Source organism: Pogona vitticeps, chromosome ZW-PAR (genome assembly GCF_051106095.1).
Source record: "Pogona vitticeps strain Pit_001003342236 chromosome ZW-PAR, PviZW2.1, whole genome shotgun sequence".
Taxonomy (NCBI): domain Eukaryota; kingdom Metazoa; phylum Chordata; class Lepidosauria; order Squamata; family Agamidae; genus Pogona; species Pogona vitticeps.
This window is the reverse complement of record NC_135800.1, coordinates 7,984,373-8,006,386: the sequence shown is the minus strand read 5'-3', so window position 1 is coordinate 8,006,386 and position 22,014 is coordinate 7,984,373. Positions and strand designations below refer to the sequence as shown.

Genomic DNA, 22,014 nt, shown 5'->3' with positions numbered 1-22,014 from the left:
GCGAGAGACACGCCCCCTTTCCCGGAGTTCGCCACTCAGGGGGGACGCCTGCGCGTGACGAGCGGCCGCTCCTAGCCAACCCAGGCCAAGGGGAGGGGAGAGAGTCGAAGGGAAGGTTCTCCCGAGGCAAAGGGAGGGGTGGTGGTGCCGCAGAACGGAAGCGCTGAGGTCATAAAGCACGTGACTTTCCTTCGGCCTGCCTCTTCGTAGGCCGCCCCGTGCTTTAAAAAGAAGGCACCCGATTACGTAGAGAACGGCCAAGCCGCTCAGCCAGTGAAAAACGAGAAGAAAGTTTGGGAGGGTGCGGCGATTGGACCAAGCTGCCCCGTCGAAATAGACAAAGGTTCGCTATTGGTTGGGAAAAAACGACCCAATAGGAGTAAGGCGAAACAAGTCCAGCCCCAAGCCGTGAGACTTTTGACAGTCCAAAGGAGGAGGGAAGTATAAAACGGACGCTTGATGGACAAGTCCGTTCCCCAATTCGCATCTGTGCCATGAGGCGGGCAGGCGGGGGAGGGAAAAAAAAAGTTAGGCAATCGGTGGCGGCCAATCGGCTGGGAGAAAACCCAAGCGAACCAATCAGAGCGGCGCGTCGCCCTCCTATGAAAGGACGGACGGGGCCACCTGATAGGCAGGAGCGCAGCCCAATGAAGGGGAAAAAGAGAAGGTACTGATTCTGGAAGCCATTACGCCACTGCCGCAAACTAGAAGCTTTCTTTGATGAGGGCTTCGCCTGGGAGCAGGGGTACGCAATTTGCGTATCTTTCTTCGTCTTCAGGGAGAGGAGGGGGAGGCCGTCGGGCCCTGGAAGGCTTCTTGGGGGGCCCTGAGGGGTTCGGGGGGGCAGAGAAGGGGTGGGGGTTTCGTCCTCGGGGTGCATAGCCGGCCCCCCTTTTCTTCTAGGCCCCAAAACCTTGAGCCCTCCGTCCCGTGATTGCTGCCCCATCTTTCCTGTCACCTTTTCCAAGGATTATTTCTTAATTTTTTTTCCTTGTCTCAGAAATTATCTAAATATTCGCACATATATATGTGTGTGCATAATTTATATGTATACATATACGCACATATATATATATATACTTTTAATTACCGTTTCAAAAACATTAAAAGTAACCCACCCATTAAACAGAAATGATGCTGAAATATATCCATTAATTATGCCATGAATTAGTAGTTTTCAATTATACTGTACTTCCTTCTCAGAAATGATCTGTGTGCCCTTTTGATGGCCCTCAGAAATAATATTAAAAAGCAGTGCCCCGCTAACATTCGAATGAAACCTATCTATTATGCCATTAATTATAATTATTATTTTTTTTTCAGAAATAATATTGAAAACAACGCCCACCCGCCCACCAAAAATTAAAGTGAACAACATCTAAATTTCTTTGGTGGTTATTTCTTTCTGTCAGATGCATCATCAGAATTGAGGAAGTTTACTTTGACCCACTTAAGAATTAGGCTGGAACTGACATTGCTTCAGTTCCTTCATTCTCTTAGACACTGAAGCCGCATTTCATTGCTTTCATCCTTTTCTTCCTCATAAATTTATGTATATATTTATTATTGACAATAACACATCCATTTTCTATATCTTTCCTGTAAATAGCTCGGCTCAGCCGCCATCCATGGCATGTCTATTTAAATGGATGGCTGCTTAGTAATTCAAATCTGTTCCTCCCAAGTATCAGACTAAAACTTTCCTTTTTCCTCCAGTATGATGTATGTGCATGTGCCATCTAGTCAATTCTGACTTATGGCAACCGTTTTCAGGGTTTTCAAGGTAGGGAGTACTCGGATCTAGCACTCCTTCCGGGGGTGCCTTGGGACTGTGCAGCTTGCCCAAGGCCACCCAGGCTGGCTCTTCTCTCTGGAGGCCCAGTGGGGAATCAAACTCTTGACCTCTGGTTCTGCATCCAGATACCTAAACATCTTGAACTATCCAGCCAGCCATACTGGAAATAAAACTTGAAAGATTGCTTATTCTCCCCTTACCCCTGTAGCAATTATGTAATCCCTCCCAGTGCAACTAAACACACATTTTTAATTAACTATATTTTTGCATTTTTATCCCTCCATTTCCTTTTGCATTTCCTTTAGACTGGTGTGTTGTTGTTGTTGTTTTTAAAAAAAGAATGGGAATATCTTTTGGTATTCTCTTACTCATCTTGGTTTGGGTCTTTAAAGATGATGGAGCTTTGGTGCTCCATCCCAAACACCCCTCAGAAGTAAATGCAACAAAAGTTATTGGTGGTGATTATCGGTGTTCCCAGGGAAATAGGCACAGATATACAGGAAGCTACTAAGTAGTTTACTGAGCTGCAAGTCCAAATATGTTTAATGAAATTTAGTTTCGGGTGACTATTGATATGACTGCATCAGCCTCTGGGTTTTTTATGGTTATCTGACACCCAATCTGCATCTCTTGTATCATTTACTCCTGTCTTGCTCTCCAAAATCTGTCATTCTGTAGAGTTCTAGGTTCTTTTCCCACCTGTACATTATGCTGTACCCTTGTTTTCCCCCTCCATAACCCCTTGGAGATGTTTTTTTCCATTCCAACTACCCACCTTTCTATGCTTTTCTGCATAAGTACTCCCAGTTCTCCAAGTGGCTCTCTATTTCGAATCGGCTATTAGCCCCAAACTGTTGGAAAGTAATCCTGAAAGAATGGTCATTATAAAGGTTAACAACCAATTTTTGCACACAGTTTACCAAACTCTCATAAAATCTTTCTGCCCACACTTTGGAGCCTAGAGTTCTTTACAAATACTCTTGTTTTTGTTGCTATTGAGGTTATTGTTGCTGTGTTGCTGTTGAGGCTATTGTCGCTGTTGAGGCTATTGTTGCTGTGTCTTGGCTTTTCTCAACGTTTTTGGGCAAACTCTTCATCTTACCTGCTTATTATACTTTTCTTCACAGGTCCCCTAACTTGGTCAACAATGATAATTGTATCTGCAACCGTTTCTAAAGTTTGGTGACTTCTTCCAAAGCTGCGTCGTGGTGTTGCTGTTCAGCTCAACACCCTCCCTTTCCCTGTCCATCCTGTTTTGTTTGGGGTCTTCGTCCCAAACGTCCAACGCCCAGCTTGCCTTGGGCTTCCAGCCCCCCATGGCAATGTCATCTCCTGCAGGGCCGCCAGCTAAAAAGCGGAAAATGAACTTCTCAGACAGAGAAGTGGAGATCATCGTGGAGGAACTGGAGCGGAGCAAGCACCTCCTCATCAACCATTTCAACGCCGGCGTGCCGCTGTCGGCCAAAGCGGCAGCGTGGCACAACATCCTCCACCGTGTCAACGCCGTGTCTACCTGCCGGCGGGAGCTGCCTGAAGTCAAGAAAAAATGGTCTGATCTCAAGACGGAAGTGCGGCGTAAGGTGGCACAGGTCCGAGTTGCCATGGAAGGAAGCAGCGAGGGCCACGATGAGAGCAGCGAGGGCCACGACGGTGAAGATCCAACCGGTGCTGCAACTGCCCCCGTGATACTCACCCCTATGCAGCAGCGCATTTGTAACCTTTTGGGAGAAGCCACTATTATCAGCTTGCCCGCCGGAGACTGCTCTGGCGCGGATGGGTCGGAAATACCAATCACAGCCGCGGCCACAGCCGTCACCCTGACTCAGAGTAAGTATGGCATCCCTTCCTTCCCCGCTGCATGCACGACGCTTGTTGCCATTTCTAGAACGCTCACCTTGACGAGAGCTTCCTTTGCCAGACCAAAAAAAGGCAACTCTGTGCAAGGATGCAGCGTTATCTTGGACCGGGAAGATACAGGCACACAGAAGCCATGGGGGGAAAGGGGCAAGCCTCTTAGGCTGAAAGATTATGAAATGTGAGAGACCTCTAGCTGCTTTGTTTGTTTAAAAGGGTGAGGCAACTTTTTCAACACATTAAAACCTAAACCAAGTCTAGCTGTGCTTTAAAGACTCAATGTCACGGCAGTGGGAGTTGGAGCCCTCTTTGTCAGATGCATGGAATGCTTACGTTGCAGTGGGTTTATTCGAGGTCTAAAAATAAGACAACTGATTTGCAACCTTTGGCCTCCATGAAAAGTATATAGAGATGGGATCAGAGGCCATGTGAGGGGGAAAGGGGGTCTCGGGGGCCAGAGCTTACAATGGGCAGGGCCTCGGGTGGCGTCCACTCACATATCAAGCAGCCATCCTTTCACACACAAACACCATAGAGAGAGATGGTTATGGTATGCTATCAAGCCACTTCTGACTTTCGGCCACCCTATGAAGCAGAATGTCATTCATTAACAACTCTGCTCAGCTCTTCAAACTCAAGATGATCCTTTACTGACCCAACCTCTCTCATATTTGGTCTTTCTCTTTTCCTGCTGCCTTCAGCTCTTCTCTGCATTCTTGTCTTTTCTAGTTAATCTTGCCTTCTCACGGTGTGCCTGGAGTAGGACACCCTCAGTTTTGTCATCTGTGCTCTTAGAAAGACAGATATGCACACACATATATATATATGACTGATAGTGACACTTGAATCCAGGGACTTGTTGATTTCACAGCTGAGATTTGTTGGGGATATAGGGTGTGTCACATTGCCTCACACAGTGCGTGACTTTTCTCGCTTGCTTGCATAACTCCCAGATTGCTCTGCAGGCATCTTTTAACATTGGTGGGGGCCCCTCATCTCTGCTCAGAAGTGTGCAGGTTGAACAGTGGGGCAACTGGCAGTTCTCTTTCCCTGCTCCTTGTTGTCTAAGACAAGGGCGTTCCCATCCAGCTACTTTCCTTGTTCGTATGGCATTTCTCCTGCTCCCTGTTACACCCATAATTGAGTAAGAAGGCCGGGGAGAGAGAGAAGGATGGGGAAAGGGCAAAATGAAGGGAAGATGTACCCCCCCCCACAGCACCAGCAGAACAAATCAGAAATTGGAGTGAAAATTGGGGGGGGGGAGACCCTCAATGATAATAAATAATTAGGTTCTGCCATTTGCCTTTTCTAACCATTCTGCTCTTTAAAAAACCATCCTGGTCAGGACAAAGCAAAATGGAAAGCTTCCACATCCTTGCAACATATTTCCCATGAGTCATGCCTGTAGCGATCCTTGCCAAAGCATCAACGCCTAGCTTTTGCACCCAACCAGTTTCCATCTTGTGAAAGGAATTGTTTCCCCGTTGCTTTTCCTTTCTCAAGGTTCTGCCTTGATCAAACTGGTGCTGCGTTCAGCACACTCCAGCGTAAGAGACTAAGATGGTGAGTTGACAGATGCTGGACGGCTGAGGCCCTCCAAGAGCACAAAGCTTGACTTCGGAAAACTAAATCATCATCCTCCTCGGCCAGTAACACCACGTTGCTCCCTCTCCTCTTCCTCTTGCTGAAATCGTTGCATTGGAAAGCACGGAATGCATAGACGTTTGGCTTGGAGATCAGCTTTGTCTTTTGCTAGTATCCTGATGTCTACCTGGTGGCACGAAATAGCTGTTTGCGAAGGCAGACATAGAACAAGCGGTCTAGAGGCATAAAGGCAAAGGTTCCCCTTGACAATTTGTTCAGTTGTGTCCAACTCTAGGCGGCAGTGTTTCCAGCCCATAAAGCTAGCATTTGTCCACAGACAATCCTCCGTGGTCACGTGGCCAGTGCCACTAGACACGAAATGCCGTTTACCTCCCCACCGAGGTGGTACCTATTTATCTACTCGCATTTTTGCATTTTGCATGCTTTTGAACCTCTAAGTTGGCAGGAGCTGAAGCCTCTGTGCTGCAAGGCCAGAAGACCTGCAGTCGTAAGATCAAATCCTCGTGATGGAGTGAGCTCCCGTCCCGGCTCCCACAAACCTAGCGGTTCAAAAGCATGCAAAAATGCAAGTAGATAAATAGGTACCGCCTTGGTGGGAAGGTAAACGGCATTCCGTGTCTAGTCGCGCTGGCCACGTGACCATAGAATATTGTCTTCAGACAAACGCTAGCTCTGTGGATTGGAAGCGGAGATGAGCACCGCCACCTAGAGTCAGACACGACTGGACAAATTGTCAGGGGGAACCTTTTTAATCTGTCTCGTGACTGGAACCACTCATCCTTTTGTATACAAAGGTACCTCTTGTCTCCCTAGCCAGGCCCAACTCTTTTGACATATGTTAGGGTAACAGCCGAAACTCTTGCGACCGAGAAGCTCTTGTTTCTATTGTAGAGTAACTGGAGAACCCAATCAACCCTCTGCCTATCTAGGAACCCCAGAGTCCTAGGCATAAATCTTATACTATAGGCTCTTTTAGTATCAGGTTGAAATCATCATCATCAAAGAACTGTGGAGCTGGAAGGGAGTCATTGAGGGTCATTGACTCCAGCCCCTGTCAAGGAGGCCCAGTGGCGGAATCAAATGCCCAACCTCTGGCTCCACAGCCAGATATGACAGTTCTGACAGCATAACAGATTTGGCTCGGCAACCATATTCTGGAGAGATCACTAAATAGATCTCTCACACAACACTGCATGAAAGCAGTTGTTACTTCCTCCCCTCCAGCTCTCAACTTTCTTCCAGCCAAGAATTTCTGGGGTGCGGCTGTGGGGGAGACTGGAAGTCACTTCAGACGACATAATCACGCTTCGGCCGCCTGGGGGTAGAGCCTGTAAATGCAGCACAGTATTATCTGTGTCTTCCCTATTTATTTCGTTCAAAATAAAGTAGTGCCTCGCTTAGCGACTTTAATCCGTTCCAGGAAAAACGTTGCAAAGCGATTTAATTGCTAAGCGATTTTAAAAAGCCCATAGAAATGCATTAAAACGTGTTTAATGCGTTCCTATGGGCTTAAAAACTGACCTTATGCGAAGATCCTCCATAGGGGCAGCCATTTTGGGTGCCTCTAAAGCGAGACAAAACAGCGGGCAGCCATTTTGTTTTTCCGGTGGCCATTTTGGAACCGCGATCAGCTGTGCAAAAAGGGTCACTTTGCCATGATCGTTTCCCTGCAATCATTGCAAAGCGATTGTTCCCCATAGGGGCCATCGCTAAGCAATCACTCTGGCGATGGCCAAAACCTCATCGCTCAACGGAGCGATCGCTAAGCGAGGCACCACTGTAAGGGCATAAATAACCTGATTCTTACTCCTGAAACATGCACACGAAAGGAAACCCAACTGTTTTCTTTTTTTCCTCCTCCTCCTCCTCCTCTCCTAGTTCCAGCAGAGACAACATACCATAGTCTGGAGGATGGCGTAGTGGAATACTGCACGACGGAAACCCCGGGATCGGTCCCCGCCGGTGCCCCCCTGGAGATGATGGGTCAGCAGGCAGAAGTCTCCGTGAAGCCTCAGGAGCTCAAGAGCAGAATCGCCCTGAACTCGGCCAAACTTCTGCAGGAGCAGCGGGTGACGAACCTGCATGTGAAGGAGATCGCGCAGCACCTGGAGCAGCAGAACGACTTGCTGCAAATGATCCGCCGTTCTCAGGAAGTGCAGGCCTGCGCCCAAGAGCGCCAGGCCCAGGCCATGGAAGGGACTCAGGCCGCTCTCAACGCCCTCATTCAGATTCTCCGCCCCATGATTAAGGACATCCGCCGTTTTCTGCAGAGCAACACCCCTGCGCCTTCAGTGGCGGCGGACCCAAACCAGGTGGCCCAAAACGGACAAGATGCCATCATTCAGTGAATTCATACAGACTTGGTGGAAGCAAAGCCTTCTGACGATAGACTTGGTTGAGAAAAGGTGCTATGGGGTATTTTCCACCCCTACTTGCCAGTGTGGGCGAACTGAATTTAATGTCTGCCTCTAGACGGCAGGCCCCTCTTCGGGGTTATTTCTAGTCTCTTTCCCTCTCTTTTTAATTGGTCAAATGTATCAACGTTTGGTTGATCTTGCCCTTTTGGTGGTACAAGACAAATTCATAGTTTAGCCCTTGAATTAAAAGAAGAAGAAGAAGAAAGAATTGTGTGAGAAAAGCTTTCATATAAAGGAGAAAGCTTTTTCACGTACATACCCCTTATTGTGTAAAGAACGGCCATTTCCTTGAATCTTTCGCTTTCGTTAGATTGTTCTTAGAACAGTGAGAGTCTTGAGTCAACTACCAAAATGCTTCCCACAGTGTTCAGTTTTAAGGAGTCCTTCACCCGGGGCTTGGCATCTCACCACCCTGACTGGTGATGAACTAGACTGCTGGCTGGTCTCGTGGCTGATAAGCCACCTTCCCTGATCCATCTGCCACTAGATCTGTTGGACTCCAGCCTCCGTTCATCCCACCCAATGTGTTTTTTGGGCGATAGAGCTGTAATGGGACCCATCTGGAGGGCACCGGCCCAGAGAAGGGCCATTGAAGGCTCCCAGTCCGAGCAGAGGGAGTAAAAAGGAGACACCCCCCTCTGCGGTAGAGCGTAGGCTTTACCTATTGGAACTCCCATTTGGATCCCGAATCCCAGGCATCTTCAGTAAAAAACTTCAGGTGGAAGGCGATAGGAAAGCCTTTCCTCTCTGTCAGATCCTGGAGAAGCTCTCCTTTGGAGGTAACACCATGCTCGGTAGATTAAGGATCTGACCTGTCTAGCTGATTTTGTTGGGAGTGTTTTGGCCTGCAGGGGGCGCTATGTGTCCAGCGTGTCTTCAAAAAAAAAAGGGAAAACTTCCCACTGTTGTTCTTTCAAAGTAGGATAAAATAAAGGTTCTTTCAAAAAAAAAAAAAGCAGGTTCTCATTCAATTGTGGACAGCACTACTGAATAAATTATGCATTGTAATCCATGGGGAGGCTGACTGTCGCAGTGGCAGAGCCAATGATATTCAGTGCTAGTTTGCACCGCTGGTTGTTTCGTTCTTGATTTAATGTGGAGTGACAGTATGTGAGAAACGTAAAGAGTTTTTCAAAGCGCACAGTGGGCCTTGTAGGCTTTTCCCCACCCACTCTGGCTCAGCGGCAACCAGCTCAAGTCCAATAGCCGTCTCGGGGAAAGGCCTGCTTGAGGAAATTGAAGTCGCGGTGCTGGAGTACAGCTTCCATCATCTGTCCTGTCGCTGTGAAGGATGAAGGCTGCACGCAAAAACATCTGAAGAGCCCATCCCAGTTTACACGCTTGAAGGATGAAGTAAGAGCAAGCAGGTTAGGGTTATGAACCAGTTTTCAGATTTGGCTAAACCCCGACTCCTGCTTCAGACCTGTTCAGTCCTTTCCTGTTGCTTTAGAAATGGCAGGAGGTTAAGCCAGGGACCAGGAAAGTGTGCTGTTGAATGGCAGCTCCTCTCATCCCTCACAATTTGCTGCATCGGCGAGGGTCCCTCCAACAGCCCAGTGGGAAAGGAGTAGGTTCAATGGCTAGAGAATGCTAGCTGACTCTCAGGGTACGAGGGGTATGAAACGTCGTTAGGGGATAAAGGGGTGCAGCGCCCTGGAAAGGGGGCTGGAGGGCAGGCAAGTGAGGAGGAAGGAGAACCTTGCCCTGCACCCCTCGGTGTTGCAGCCCCCACTTGTGTCATTGTTGAAAAAAGCTAATGCAGAAAATGCAAGCTGATCACAGCCTGCTATTAACTTAAGCTGAGAAAAGAGAAGCTTAGAGTCATTCTTTATCACAGGATAATCCACCTAATGGGGATAGAGTCATTCATATTCCTTCACACAGGATCCCAGCCCCTGTGTGAATTATGAAGGGATGATGACACTTAAGACATTCTTGTAACAAAATTCGGGGGGGGGCTTCCCAATCTTCCTTTTGTCCCACCAGTTCTTCAGCATTGTAGACAACAGGCTGTTGATGTCATCTGGGAAGACTGGCAGGCCAAATTACCGAGAAAGGGAATGGGGGCCTGTGACAAGAGTGAGCAGGTTAGATGAAAAAGGGGAGGCGTGGGATTAAGGCATTGTGGTAGCAAATTAATCTTTTTAAGAAATTATTCCATGGGTTTATTTCCCTCGCCTCTGAAGAGCTCAAGGGGCCCTACACGATTCTTACTTCACTCTGTTTTACTCTGGGAGGTAGAGTTAAGAGAGTGAGCCTCAAAGGTTAGCCAGCCAATTCAAGTCGGGATTTTAAGTGGGGGCCCCCGCAGTATTTGTGGGAATCAAGGCCTTGTGGATGCTTCTCTGTGGCTCTGGGCAAAAGACTTCACCTTTCCAGGCTTGGGGGCACAGCACTGTGGTCGGGTCGGGGTGGAAGCCTGGCTCCTTGGCCTTTCAGAGCCGGACCCAAGCAGAGAAGCTGGCTCAAGAAAGGCACCTTCCTGACAGACAGGGAGTCCCGCGTTTAGCTGCCAGGGTGATCAATTTCCTAGTAAAACCTAAAAGCCTTCCCTGTCTTGCTGGACTAAGAGAAACACAGCCTGAGGGAAGCCAATTAAGAGCAATTAGATTTTATGGCCGTCAGCCAAACTTCCTTTGTTAGGCAGATGACCGGTTAATAGGTTAGAATGGCCAGTTGGTGTCTTAGCAATCAGAAGTCCTTGCGAGGAACTGCTTTCCTGGAAAAGGATAGGGGGCCGTCTCTGCATTTGGGTCCTGAATCCAGCAGAGTTTACAGGGACTTTTTTTTTTACAACCTGCAACAGAGGAAGATTATGGTGAGGGAGGTTTAAAAAGGAGACACAGAAAGCTATGAAGGGACAGGGCTACCTTAATCTTGGGGCAACCTGCGCTTGGATAACTGCACACTCTCACACACCCTTCGAAACTCCTGACAATCTATCCCAAATGTGACCGGGACCTGGAAGCTAAAGGCGTACTTCCTCAGAACATGATGGTTCTGTTTTTAGCTAGCATGCCCAGAAGTAATTCTCCAGCAATTTGTCTGATCTATTTTTGAGGCATGTAAGCCTCTGGCCATCATCATATCTTGCAATAATGAGCTCTGAGATAAGACTAATGCAGGGGAGCTCAGCGCTTCCTGATTAGACTGAGGTCCTTTCTCTTCACAGCCTGCCCAGGGTGGTTTATCATCTTCCCCACTGACTAAGGGGGAAATTTCTTTATCTCCAAATAAACTTTGTGATTTATGCTGTTGCTCTCTCAGGGATTCCCATTCACACAGAATGATCAGCCAAGATTCCTGGCTTGTGCTTCCCTGCGAATTAGCTGCTTGCTAGTATAAGCAGCCTGCTTGCTTCCTATTTTGTCCTTCAAGGGGGTAAACTGAGGTGGGGTCCCCAGATCTTGTTGCCTGCTCCATCATCCTTTACAGCTGGCTGTACTGGGAGCTGCAGTCCAGTATCTGGAGAGCCACAAATTGTCTGCTCTTGATGTATAGGTACATCTAGAGTTTGCAGGATTCAAAACACACATGCATAGGATTGCAGTGTTGTTAAAACACAGGGCTGGCTCTACCATTAGGTAAAGTGGGGCAACCATTTCAGCCCACAGCTCCTTGTGGTTTCTTAGAGTAGTCCTACCAGCACTGATACTAGCATTTCCCTGTTGTTATAGGACACTGCTGAATATTGCCACACAGCCTGGTTCCTTTATCATTGAAGAGCTCAACTAATGTGCTGCTTTAGGTGTGGGGGGAAACAATGTCTTGGAAGCAATATTATATATTCAACTGCCAGTTTCTCCAACTTCTGATCATGAAGATGGGAAGGAGGAGTGCCATTTTGTTCTTTGCCTTAGGCAGCAAAATATCTTAGGCTGGTCCAGAAGGAAGGCTCATCCTGCCCTCCCTCTTTGAAATGCTAATTTATCACCTATACAGATGCATTCAGTGACCCAGCATGAAGGAGTTTCATGCTAATAAATGCTCCCAGCCAGGCTTCTTAATCCCTCTATTCTATTTGCCTTTCTTTTGTCAACGAAAATGTAGAAAAACTCTTGGAACACAGCTGTTGTTAAATTACAATGTGTTCAGCAATTCTCCAGGCATCTTTCCAAGCCTGTTTATTTATAACATCAGTCACCTTATCCAATTAATTACAAAGCAAACACTCAGAAGAAAAATGTTTGCTGCTGAATGCCATAGAATAAATATGCGTGAGAACGGCAGGATTTATAACCTCAGAAAATTTCAGCGTTTATATCCTGTTGCTATAAATATGTGGACAGTCCAAAGGGAAAGAAGTCAGGAAAAATGAAATGCAGCAGATATGTTGGCCTGAGTTATCCCGAGAAGTGTTTAGGAAAAGCTTTTTTCAAGAAGGAAAGGGAGTTGGACAAAATATTTTAAACCTTGGGGATAGTTTCACTAGATTCTACGTTGTCTTCTGAGTTTTAAAAAAGGACAAAAGGCCTCATTGGGACATCGTAATACTAAAGGCATGCCTAACCTGTGCTTGGTGACCCTGCATTTTTATTTTGCTTAACATGACAAACAGCTTGTTGGATCAGATCAAGGCATGCTATTTCAACATTATTTGCCAAGGAGCTGTGGGACCAGCAGCTGCTCAATTCCCCCACATAGAATCTACTGGGGTTCATGAATGGAAACCATTTTAAGTTTACTGTGGGGGTCTTGTATTGTCTGAGGTGGAAGATCAAACTTTTCTAACTTTCCAGTGCCTGCCTGTGGGCTTTTCTGGGGGGAATCTAGCTGCCAGCATCTGTCTGCTTTGCTTTCCTCCCTAACATCATAAGACTCCATGCGGACTATAAGGATTTCAGATTGTACCTCCCTCCTACTTTTCTTTTTCTAATATCTTGTCTGATTTAAAAAAAAAAAAAAACAGATCTAAAAAACCTGGGCACCTTTTAATGCCCCCTCCTCTTTTTGGTTGGCCTTGACTTTTTACATGCATTTTTAATGGATTTCTCTGAAATCTTGGTGGCTCTCCAGGTTTATAAAGGCAGATTTCCCCCCCCCCCCAGATATACCCAAAGATCCTTGGTTTTCCCTGGTGGCCCCTCACCCAATTTACTAGCCAGGCTCACCCCTATTTTACTAACCACTGTTTAACATATCCACCCATCGAGACATTTAGAGACTTGCTGAGCTGGGCATTTTCCAGATATTTTGGACTAAACCTTCCAGTCTCAACTAGCAGCCAAGGGCCAAAGGTTATACTCCACACCTGTAGGGTGCCCAGTTCGAGTTGGGTTATCTTATGGATCCTATCTCCCTCAACCTATTAACCCAATGCAGTGAGGTGGAAAGGTTCTGAAAAGTCAGTCCACAATCCAGCTAGGGCAGAAAACTGATCCACACAAAGGATCACCCAGCTTTTGCTTCAAAAACAAAGAGATCTTTGGAGGCAATCTGTTCCATTCAAGGTGGATCTGATTTTTAAAAATCGTGATTTGATTTAAAACAAACTAAATCCTGATTTGAGTTTTAAAAATCAGGTTTGACAACTTAAACTTTTTTTAAAAAGTTTTTTTTTTTAAATGTAAATCCCAATTTGATTTTAAAGAAATAATTGATTTTAATCCACCCTGGGGGTGGGTTGTTGTTGTTTTGCTCGTCAAGCTCTGCCTGTGGGTTCCTCAAAAGCATCACCTTGGCTACTGTGAGGGAACAGGGTGCTGCACTATTTATTTTTTTTAATTCTAAGGTTCAGCCCAGAAGGTTACAGGAGTGCCTGACAGAAAACCCATAAAAAGCAGCAGTTCATACATCCAGTTATGCCAACAGGGACCTCTAATGTTTTTCCATATACTTTTAATCAAGATCTGCCAGGATTTGGGGACTGAGACACTAAAAGTTCTCATAAATACAGTAAAAATAAAAAAGCAAAAAACTTTGTAATCTTTTTTTAAATCTTCCCTTTATATATGGATTCCTCTGCCCCAATCTTTATCCTTTATCGCTGTTGTTAACCTCCTCCTCAAATCTTCCCTTTTCCAACCCATCCTCCTAAACTCTTAATTCCCCCCCCGACCCCATTTTCTGAGGTAAAGAAAGCAGAGACGGAGGGCGGACCTTTTCCGGGTGGAGCGAAGGCTCTCCCTTCCAATCGTTGAGCCGCGCAGCCTTAGCAAACCAATCGCAACCCGAATCCTTTCCCGCCCCTTCATCCCATTTTTTTTCCTGCTCCTGGTTGTCCAATCCTTCGACAGAATGGCCTCGCGTCGAGTCCCCGCCCACTCCAGAAGCTGAGGGAAGAAAGAGAGGAAAGCCAGCCCCGGTTACGGATGCGCAGGCGCACACGTTCCCTTACTCGCCCCGCCTTCTCTGTGTCCCCCCCATTCCCCTTACGCTGGTGGCGTAGCGGGCGTACTTGGCGCAGCAGAAAAGGTGGAGGGAAGCGAGCAGAGAAGAAGCTGAGGTAAAAGGGGCGCCCGGTCGTCAAGGGGAGGCTCTTTCCCGCCCTGGATGAGGAGGGAACCGTTTTTGGGGGGGAGGGGGAGGGGGGTATGGAAGGAATACGGAGGGAACAAGCCCCCCTTCTTGTTTTTTTTGGGGGGGCAGAGAAAAAATTTGGGGAGGAAGAAAAGCTGAGGGACGAAGGGGGGGGGCTCTGAGAGCCTAAAAAAGGGCCTGAGGGGGGGTGGCCTCGTGGGGAAGGGGCCCTTTCCAGTCTGTGGGACCGAGGCTGGGGGGGTCATTTAAGAGAGGGGGAGATTAAAAGCTTGTTTGGGGGGAGGAAATGATGTGGAAGGGGGATGGGGTTTTTTGGGGGGGCAGGGATGGAGAAGAGGCCGTCGCCCCCCTACCCAGGCAGGAGGCGACTAAAAGTCTGCCTTTTAAAAACGTGGGGTAGGGGGGTGGGAAGAGGATTCTGCCTTTAAGCTCTGAAGTGTTGTCTGTGTTGGGGGGGTCAAGTTAACACATATATTTTATATATACATACATACATAAATCTACATTCATCTTGTAAAAAGATGTTGCGTTCGTAGTTGTGCCTGTAGGTCGAAGGGGGGGGTTACCTAAGGTTTGGCTGAACCAGCCCTCTCCTTCATTCCTGGTTGGGTCTTTGCAAGTGGGCTCAGCCCATGGGGTGCTTGTGGGGATCTCCCCCCCCAGGGAGGGTGACATATGGGTGCATAGGGAAATGCACACGACTCTAGGCATGCACAGATATGCAGGGTGTGTGCATCTGGACCTAGGAGTGTGTGTCTTTGCCCCTGAGGTGCCTGTGGGGCTGTAGGTGTTTATGGGTGCTGTATGAGCAACATATGTTTGTAAGATGAATGTAGATTTATGTATGTATATAAATATCTCGCCACACACTTTCCATGTGCATTGACCCACACTCCGGTGTCTTAAAACCGTTGTATATTTACATCTCATAGTTGCTTTACACACACACACACACACACACACACACACACACACACACACACACACACACACACACACACACACACACACACACACACACACACACACACACACACACAGAGAGAGAGAGAGAGAGAATGTCCCATATCTTATGGGTGCAGGTGTCTACATAGGTAAGGAAATGTGCTTAGACATCCATATGCACACATGTTGTGTGGTGTGTATCTCTACACTCTACAGCGCAGGATGTGTGTGTGTGTGTGTGTGTGTGTGTGTATGGACAGACAGACGTGGTACAGGCACAGTGTTCCCTTTTAAGTAACAGTAATAGGCATGTGTTAAAATGTTGTCCCCCCCACAGAAATCAGTGGGGCGCAAAGGTGTAGTGTGCTGATCTGATTGTTCCATAAGGATTTAGGCTTGTATGAATGTCTTGAAGGTCTGGCAGAATTGTTTTTTTGTTTTGTTTTGCTGTAACAGGCGAACTGTGTTTGCTCATGTTAGTAAATAAATCCTGGAGGGGCGTTTCTCCACTTGGGTGTTCAGGATTTGAAATGTAAAGCAGTGGTCCTATACATGCTTACCTAGGAGCAAGCCTATGGAAGAGAGTGAGACTTGCATCCAAATAGGCATTTAACGGATTGTGCTGCAAGGCCATTCCTGATCCACAATCTGTCTTTCTTAAAACCCTCATTTGTTGCTTCCAGTTCAAGATTTAGAAGTCAGTACAGTATTTACCTTCTTTTCGGAGTGTCCAAGCAGAGGGCCAGGCTCAGTTTTATATGGGCTTCTTGTTTCATCCACTAGAATCCCCATGGCCCACCAATCCACTCAGTCCACTACTTTGTTTTCAATATAGTGAACCCAACTGTATGCTCGAGATGAGTTTTTATGATAAAGGCACAACACGTCTGTGTTCAGTGATCCCTGGTGTTTGCTCACTGCTTGAGACTGCAACTATGTTTTTCAGGTCCACAGAGTGCTTTATTATTTGCTCAATGGGCTATGAAAATTAAATGAACTTGTCTTGATCTTTGCTTTTAAACTGGACAGCGTATCCCTTTTAGGAGGACCTTCCACATATGAATCACTAGGATCTGGTCATCCCCCCACCCCTTCATTTTAAAGTGCCTGTTACTGCATTGCACTGCTGAGAGCATAAGGAGGGCCCTGAAGCCAGATCAGACCAAAAGGCCATGTCGTCTTGTCTAGCATTCTGTTCAGACAGTGGCCATCGAGAGATGCCTCTGGGAAGCCTGCCAGTCAGATGCGAGTTCACTGCCCCCATTGTCAGGAGTTCCTCAGCAACTGATGAGAAGCAACTTCGCCTTGGTGCTGACAGTACCCTTGAGTTCCCATCCCCTGTGTCTGTAGGAAACCTGGTGCCCCTAGAAGTGAGCGTGTGTAGGCTCTGAGAAATCAGGTGTGGAATAAGGAGGAAGGTGACTGTTGTTACAGAGGGTTGATCATGTCATGTCACCAGGCACACATTATAGCAGATGAAGTTACAGTACAGTACTTTCAGGGGAGTTTGGTTATGAATTCAGTTGAGATAAGTCGAAGGGACTGGTGAGCAGACTGAATCTCATTTGTTCTCTAGGGTTGCATTAGGGGAGGAGTGGAAGACATGTTGCAGAACTTTTTAGTTGAACTGTAGGGAAAAAAGGGTCTTGTGTGACCTGAAAGATCTAACAAGTTTGTGTGTGTGCCTACTTTTGTGCCACTTCTTCAAATGCTTAGGGCTCCTCATTTGTGCCCTGTGTATGTTTGAGGGTGGAGGGTTCAAGGACAGACTAATAGAGGAAGAATAAAGTAGCCTACCTCCACAGAACAGGGTCGAAGCCAAGTGGGTTGCAGCCAAAGTGGTGTCCCAGGAAAGTCTCGGGTCACTTCAGTCAGCTGTTTATTTGAAACCAAGCTAAACGCAGCAGGCGCAGAATCTGTCGCCAACCAGGGTCAGCCTGACTTGTGACACTGAATGTTAGAAGCATCCCTCAGGCACAGAAGGAGGGGATAAGAGGAAGACGTTAGGGGGGAAAAATCTAGATCAACAGAGTAAGTTAGGTTCTTGAAAGCCATTTTGCAAGATAAATTTCTTCTCTAGCAGGATCAACATCAACAGTCATTTTACAATCAATAACTCCTGACTGGAGTTTGTTTTTGTAACTCTGTGCTTATAGTTAGTTATCACCTTTGCCTTCTTTCAGAACCTGACAATCTGGGTTGAATTCAAGGCTGATCCACTTAAAGTGGGTTTGAGGCTCAGGAGAAGCCAGGCAAGTTTTAACCCTGAGTCTGTTTACCATTTTCTTCTTTTTTTGCTGTGGAGAGACTGGGTGCTTAACAAAGTGGGCTGAAAAGCAGGGGGTGAGGCAAGAAAGTGGGTTTTCTTGGTATTTACCTGCCATCTGTAGGTTGTTTATCTCTCTTGAATATTCTTCCTCACTGGACGAGTGAGAGTTGGGAGCATATGCATGTATAAAAGTATGTGTGCAACAGTCCCTTGTTTTGTGAGACAGCTTGTTGAAGTGTCTCATGATTGGGATGGAAAAACACGCAGGCAGGTGGGTGGTGGTGATGGTGGCGGCAGTTGCTAGGTGCAGAGAAAGGCAGTCTTTTCCGTGTGAAGAAAGCAGCCTGAGTTCCTTCTTGCCCTTTAATAGGAGGATAACACTTGAATATTTTATCTAACTATAATTAGTTTGGACAGGGCGTGGTAACGGAGGGAGGGGCTGATGTTGGCCGAGATTAATTACCTCTCTGCCTTCTTTAGGCTGACAAGAAACCTGTAGGAGCCAGAACGTATGCAGCAGAAACACTTATCCACGTGAAGGGTTTGCCCAGGGGGAGGAGTCTGGAGCCGCAAAGGAGCCCTGGCTGTGCTGTACACCAACTCCGAGCAAATCCAGCAATGCTTTAAAGAGCCCCCGCCCGGCAAAGAGGAACCGCTCGCCAGATCCTCGGATCAAGAAAGCTCCTGCTGGTCTGGAGCTTAGAGTTTTCTCCCCTTCCTCTTCGCCCCCTTGGAGATGAACCAGAGACTTAACCTGCTGCTCTCCTTACCTGGAATCTGCCTTGGCAATGATACGATAGCCAGATCTGACCACCAAAGAGAGAGGAGGATTTTTAATTTAAAGCTGCACTGCCCTTGCATCTGAACTCAAACTCATACCCTCTATTTTTTGTACCTTGGATTGACTGGGGAATATTTCTAAATTTTATTTTTTGTTTGTTTGTGTTTCACATTTTTGAAACTTTATTGTTTCTAGTTGCAGCTGCTGCTCTTTCTGATTTATTTGGGTTGTTTCCTTTCTTTTTTAATTGGGCAGTTTCTATCCTTTGTTTGTTTGTTTGTTTGGTCTTATTTGAACTTGCCCATGGCTTTTTTGATGAAGAAAAAGAAGTTCAAATTCCAGACCAGTTTCACTTTAGAGGAGCTGACAGCGGTCCCTTTTGTCAACGGGGTCCTGTTCTGCAAAATCAGGCTGCTGGATGGAGGGGATTTTGCCACCTTGTCTACTAGGTAAGAAGTTGGATTTTTTTCAGTACTCTTACTTCTCTCCCTTCCCTGTTTGGCCCTCATTGTATTGAGCTCTTCACTGTATGGCTGAGATTTCCTTGTGCTAAGGTAAACCCCCAGCTAGTGTCTGTGTTCATCTGTGGATGAAAGTGAAGGGGACAAGCTAGCAATATAGAGCAGTAGCTCCTGATGTCTTCCTGCATATGGTCCTCCATGAATTCTTCGAGTGTTTTAAGACAATAATAATCTTAGAACTGTAGAGCTGGAAGGGACTCTATAGATCATCAAGTCCAACCCCTGTCAAGGAGGCCCATTGGGGAACAAACTCCCAGCCTTCGGCTTTAATTCTTAAACCACTGAACTTTCTAGCAGTTCTAAGTACTAGAACACCTTGCTCTCCTCCCCCACACTTACTTTATTGCAGCACTATTAAGGAGTGTGTGTATTTTATATCTAGTGAGGAACTTTGGACTAAGATAATGTAACTGACTTTTGGAAAAGAGGAAGACAGAACATGAAGTGGATTGACTCCATAAGAGAAGTGCACAGGAGATGAGCAGAGTTACTAATGACTGGACCTTACCTTTGGTGATCACTAACTAGTTGCCATAAGTAGGAACACATAAGAACACAAAGCTTTGTTTTTCCTTCTTCTTTGACCCTTGGAATAGTATGTCCACAAAACAGGTTCCTTGACAATCCATTTCGAAAGTCACCCATCCAGTTATGGCGATGATGTATGTGGTGTGCAATTTATATATTTTTTGTTTATCTTTAAACTCATTTGCAGACCAAAATGCTGCAGCAGAAATTGAAACTGCTACCATTCTAAGCTGGATTCTACAGAAAGTATCCTATTCTCTTGTGTTTTTCCCCCCAACTGTTTAATCTCTAGGTTTGTTTGCTCTTACTGTAAAATAGGGACTGCCCCATCTATCAGTAACCGCTAATCAAACGTTACTTTCATTGCCAGCTTTGTGCAAATTGATTATTGCCTAGCAGTGTGCCAACACAAGTTCAAAAACAATTCTGGACTTGCTTATGAATTGCCCTGTTTTGTAGTCAAGGCAGGAGACTTTTGGAAGTCTCTTATGCTGCTAGTAGAAGCCAAACTCGGACGCCTCAAGGAAGGATCAGAACCTAATTGTTTAGGGGACAGGATTGAGACCCACAGAAAGTTAAACTTTTCGCCCTTAATATCAGCATGCAGAAATATGGCAAACTTTTTTTAAATATAGTTTAAAGTGTTTTTCCTTTTGCTGAATCTTCCTGGAAGAAAGTTTCTTTTTGTAGTAAACAAAGGTCAGAGTTTTTCCAATTCCGAAGACCCTTTAATTTAAGGTTTGAGTTCTTTCCCAGTTCCTTAGGCCTCTCCTGACTTTTGCTGGGGGGGGGGGGTGATTTCATTTTTCTTTTTTGCTTTCCACACAGTTTTTGCTTCCACAGTTTGACTGCCCTTTGGGTGAAAGCAGCTTATCTCAGGAATGTGAACCCTGTGAAAGCTTAGGAAGAGGAAAGAATTAATCTCACCCCTAACTAGATTGGCTGAGTGTTTGCTTGCAAGCACTGCCTTAATACTTCTCCTTGTTGACCTTGAATGCAAAAGTGGAGTTCTGTTTGCTAGCATAGGGCTGCTTTGGCTGCCACTAACCTGATGTGGGGCTGCTAGCTTCTCCCCCCCCCCCCCCTTCACTGGCTGAGGTTCAGTGTGCTCGGCCTGTGATGGTTGCAGATCGCAGACGTGTTCCAGTAGAGGAATTGCCTCTAATGTAAGCCAAATGCTTGCATTTTTCTCTCTCTCAATAACCGTAGTTACTCATAAGCTAGAAAAGGGGAATACTGGCAGTAGTAGGGTATGCAGCTTGATCCCATGGCCACTATAGCTGAACTGGAAACCTGTGAAAACTTGTTCCCTTTTAACTAAGCACCAGAATGTGCTGTCATGTTGGACTTTTCCTTGCCTCTTTAGGAGCATAAATGGGTGTCAGGCATCACTTTCAAACGGCAGAGTTTTTCCCTTTCTCTCCTTTACGGCCTCTTGGAGGTAGTTGGGACACATTGCTAAGGGTCACAAATGGGCTTGTGGAATTTTTGCACCAGTCTTGTGTGCAGATTCTCCTGTGTTCCCTTTGTTTATCTCTGTGCTTGTGTTTACGCCTAGTCTTCAGCAGCCTGGATTAAAGTGAGCCAAATACAGATGCAAGTGTATGCAAAAATGTATGAAGTTCTGTTTTTATACTGGCTGAGATGGTTGCAACCAATGCCAAATGCAGATGCAGGGTGTTTGTGAAAACGTATAAGTGAAAAAAGGGTATTTGTGTAATCAGCTGGCCAGCCCTTTAGTTGTAAATCCAAATTTGACTCTTTTCTGTGTTGTGTTTCTGACATTCCTATTCACAGGATTCTGTGTGTATATAAAAACTTTACAAGAATCGTGGACTTTTCCAGCACAGTGTAAACTTTTTCTTGTAGTACTTGTTCCTATTAGTTTACCACTCCTGGGGAAGGTGGTGCACCTACTGGCCATTCTTCCCCACTGAGAGAAGGATGCCTCTTGCTGCTAACCCACAGAGTAAAAGGTGCTCAATTAAAGATGCTTGAACTGTATTTGATCTTTGTGACTATCAGCAAAATATAATTGTGCTACCTGTTTTCTGTGCAAGTTACTCACTATCATCCCTTGCTTGGAAATGTCTCATTTTTAAGCTTGCAGTTCCAGTAATTCAGGCAGAGACCAGCACATCATCAAACGTCAGTAAGATTTAACACTGTCAGGAATTTACAGCATTCTGGAAGAAGTGTCAAGTCCCAGGGTGCTTCCAGTTGGTTGAAAATTCTGGATTCTCAACAATGTGCCCTTTTGCATCCTTCTTGAAGTGGTGTAGCTTTCAGGAATTTCAATCAGGAAGTCAGCTGTCGAGTTCTTCCCCTTGCTTGCAGTCAAACTCGGATTCCAGGTAGAGAGGGCCAAGGTTTTCAATAGGTTTAGCAGTGCTTTAGTACGACTGCAAGCTGATGTATGTGAACATCTGTTTATCACTCTGTCACTGGTTTCCAAGCAATCAAGAGATCAGATCCATGGCCAGTTTCTCACATGTTGTTCACATTACAAACAAGGAGGCATTTCCGTGTGGGCATTGCTGCTTATTCTGTTTGTCTTCAAAAGGTCATTTTGAAAACAGTCTGCCAGTGTTTGGTTTGCATGGCAACCTGGCCCTTGATAAGCTTATCACAGCATATAACTCTGTCGTCATTGCTGTATGGATCAATGCGAATGGGCAGGTTTGGCATGTGACTCCTTAACTGTTTAGAACAGTAGCCTCAGGAGTCCTCCAGTTAAGAAATTTTCGGTCACAAAATGTACAGGCTGCATGACCGACACAAAACAATACAGTACATAGTTCCCTCTGGCTGTATATTTA

The 22,014-nt window shown here is 46.2% G+C and overlaps 2 protein-coding genes across 4 annotated transcripts in view; both read left to right on the top strand.

Moving 5' to 3' along the window:
- The first annotated feature begins 42 nt into the window (after positions 1-42).
- NAIF1 (nuclear apoptosis inducing factor 1) lies at positions 43-8,626 on the top strand. 2 transcript variants are annotated; one of them, XM_020793422.3, is made up of 3 exons: positions 43-667; positions 2,923-3,622; positions 7,133-8,626. In XM_020793422.3, the coding sequence occupies exons 2-3, from the start codon at positions 3,112-3,114 to the stop codon at positions 7,600-7,602; spliced, it is 981 nt and encodes a 326-aa protein (XP_020649081.1). In that variant the 5' UTR covers positions 43-667; positions 2,923-3,111; the 3' UTR covers positions 7,603-8,626. The 2 variants fall into 2 exon arrangements, with proteins under 2 accessions (XP_020649081.1, XP_020649080.1); XM_020793421.3 differs by having other exon boundaries at positions 43-745.
- A 1,815-nt stretch (positions 8,627-10,441) lies between these two features.
- EEIG1 (estrogen-induced osteoclastogenesis regulator 1) overlaps positions 10,442-22,014 on the top strand; it is a 48,130-nt gene continuing 36,557 nt past the window's right edge. For both annotated transcript variants that reach the window (XM_020793293.3, XM_020793292.3), the window contains exons 1-2: positions 10,442-14,116; positions 17,846-18,595. In XM_020793293.3, the coding sequence (XP_020648952.1) occupies positions 18,450-18,595 (146 nt within the window). In that variant the 5' untranslated portion in view covers positions 10,442-14,116; positions 17,846-18,449. The remainder of the gene's footprint in view (positions 14,117-17,845; positions 18,596-22,014) is intronic.

Bases quoted from the DNA above. Each gene is read 5' to 3' on its own strand.
- NAIF1 (XM_020793422.3), top strand. From the start codon at position 3,112: ATGGCAATGTCATCTCCTGCAGGGCCGCCAGCTAAAAAGCGGAAAATG. The intron at 3,623-7,132 runs GTAAGTATGGCA...CTCCTCTCCTAG, and splicing joins AGCCGTCACCCTGACTCAGA to TTCCAGCAGAGACAACATAC.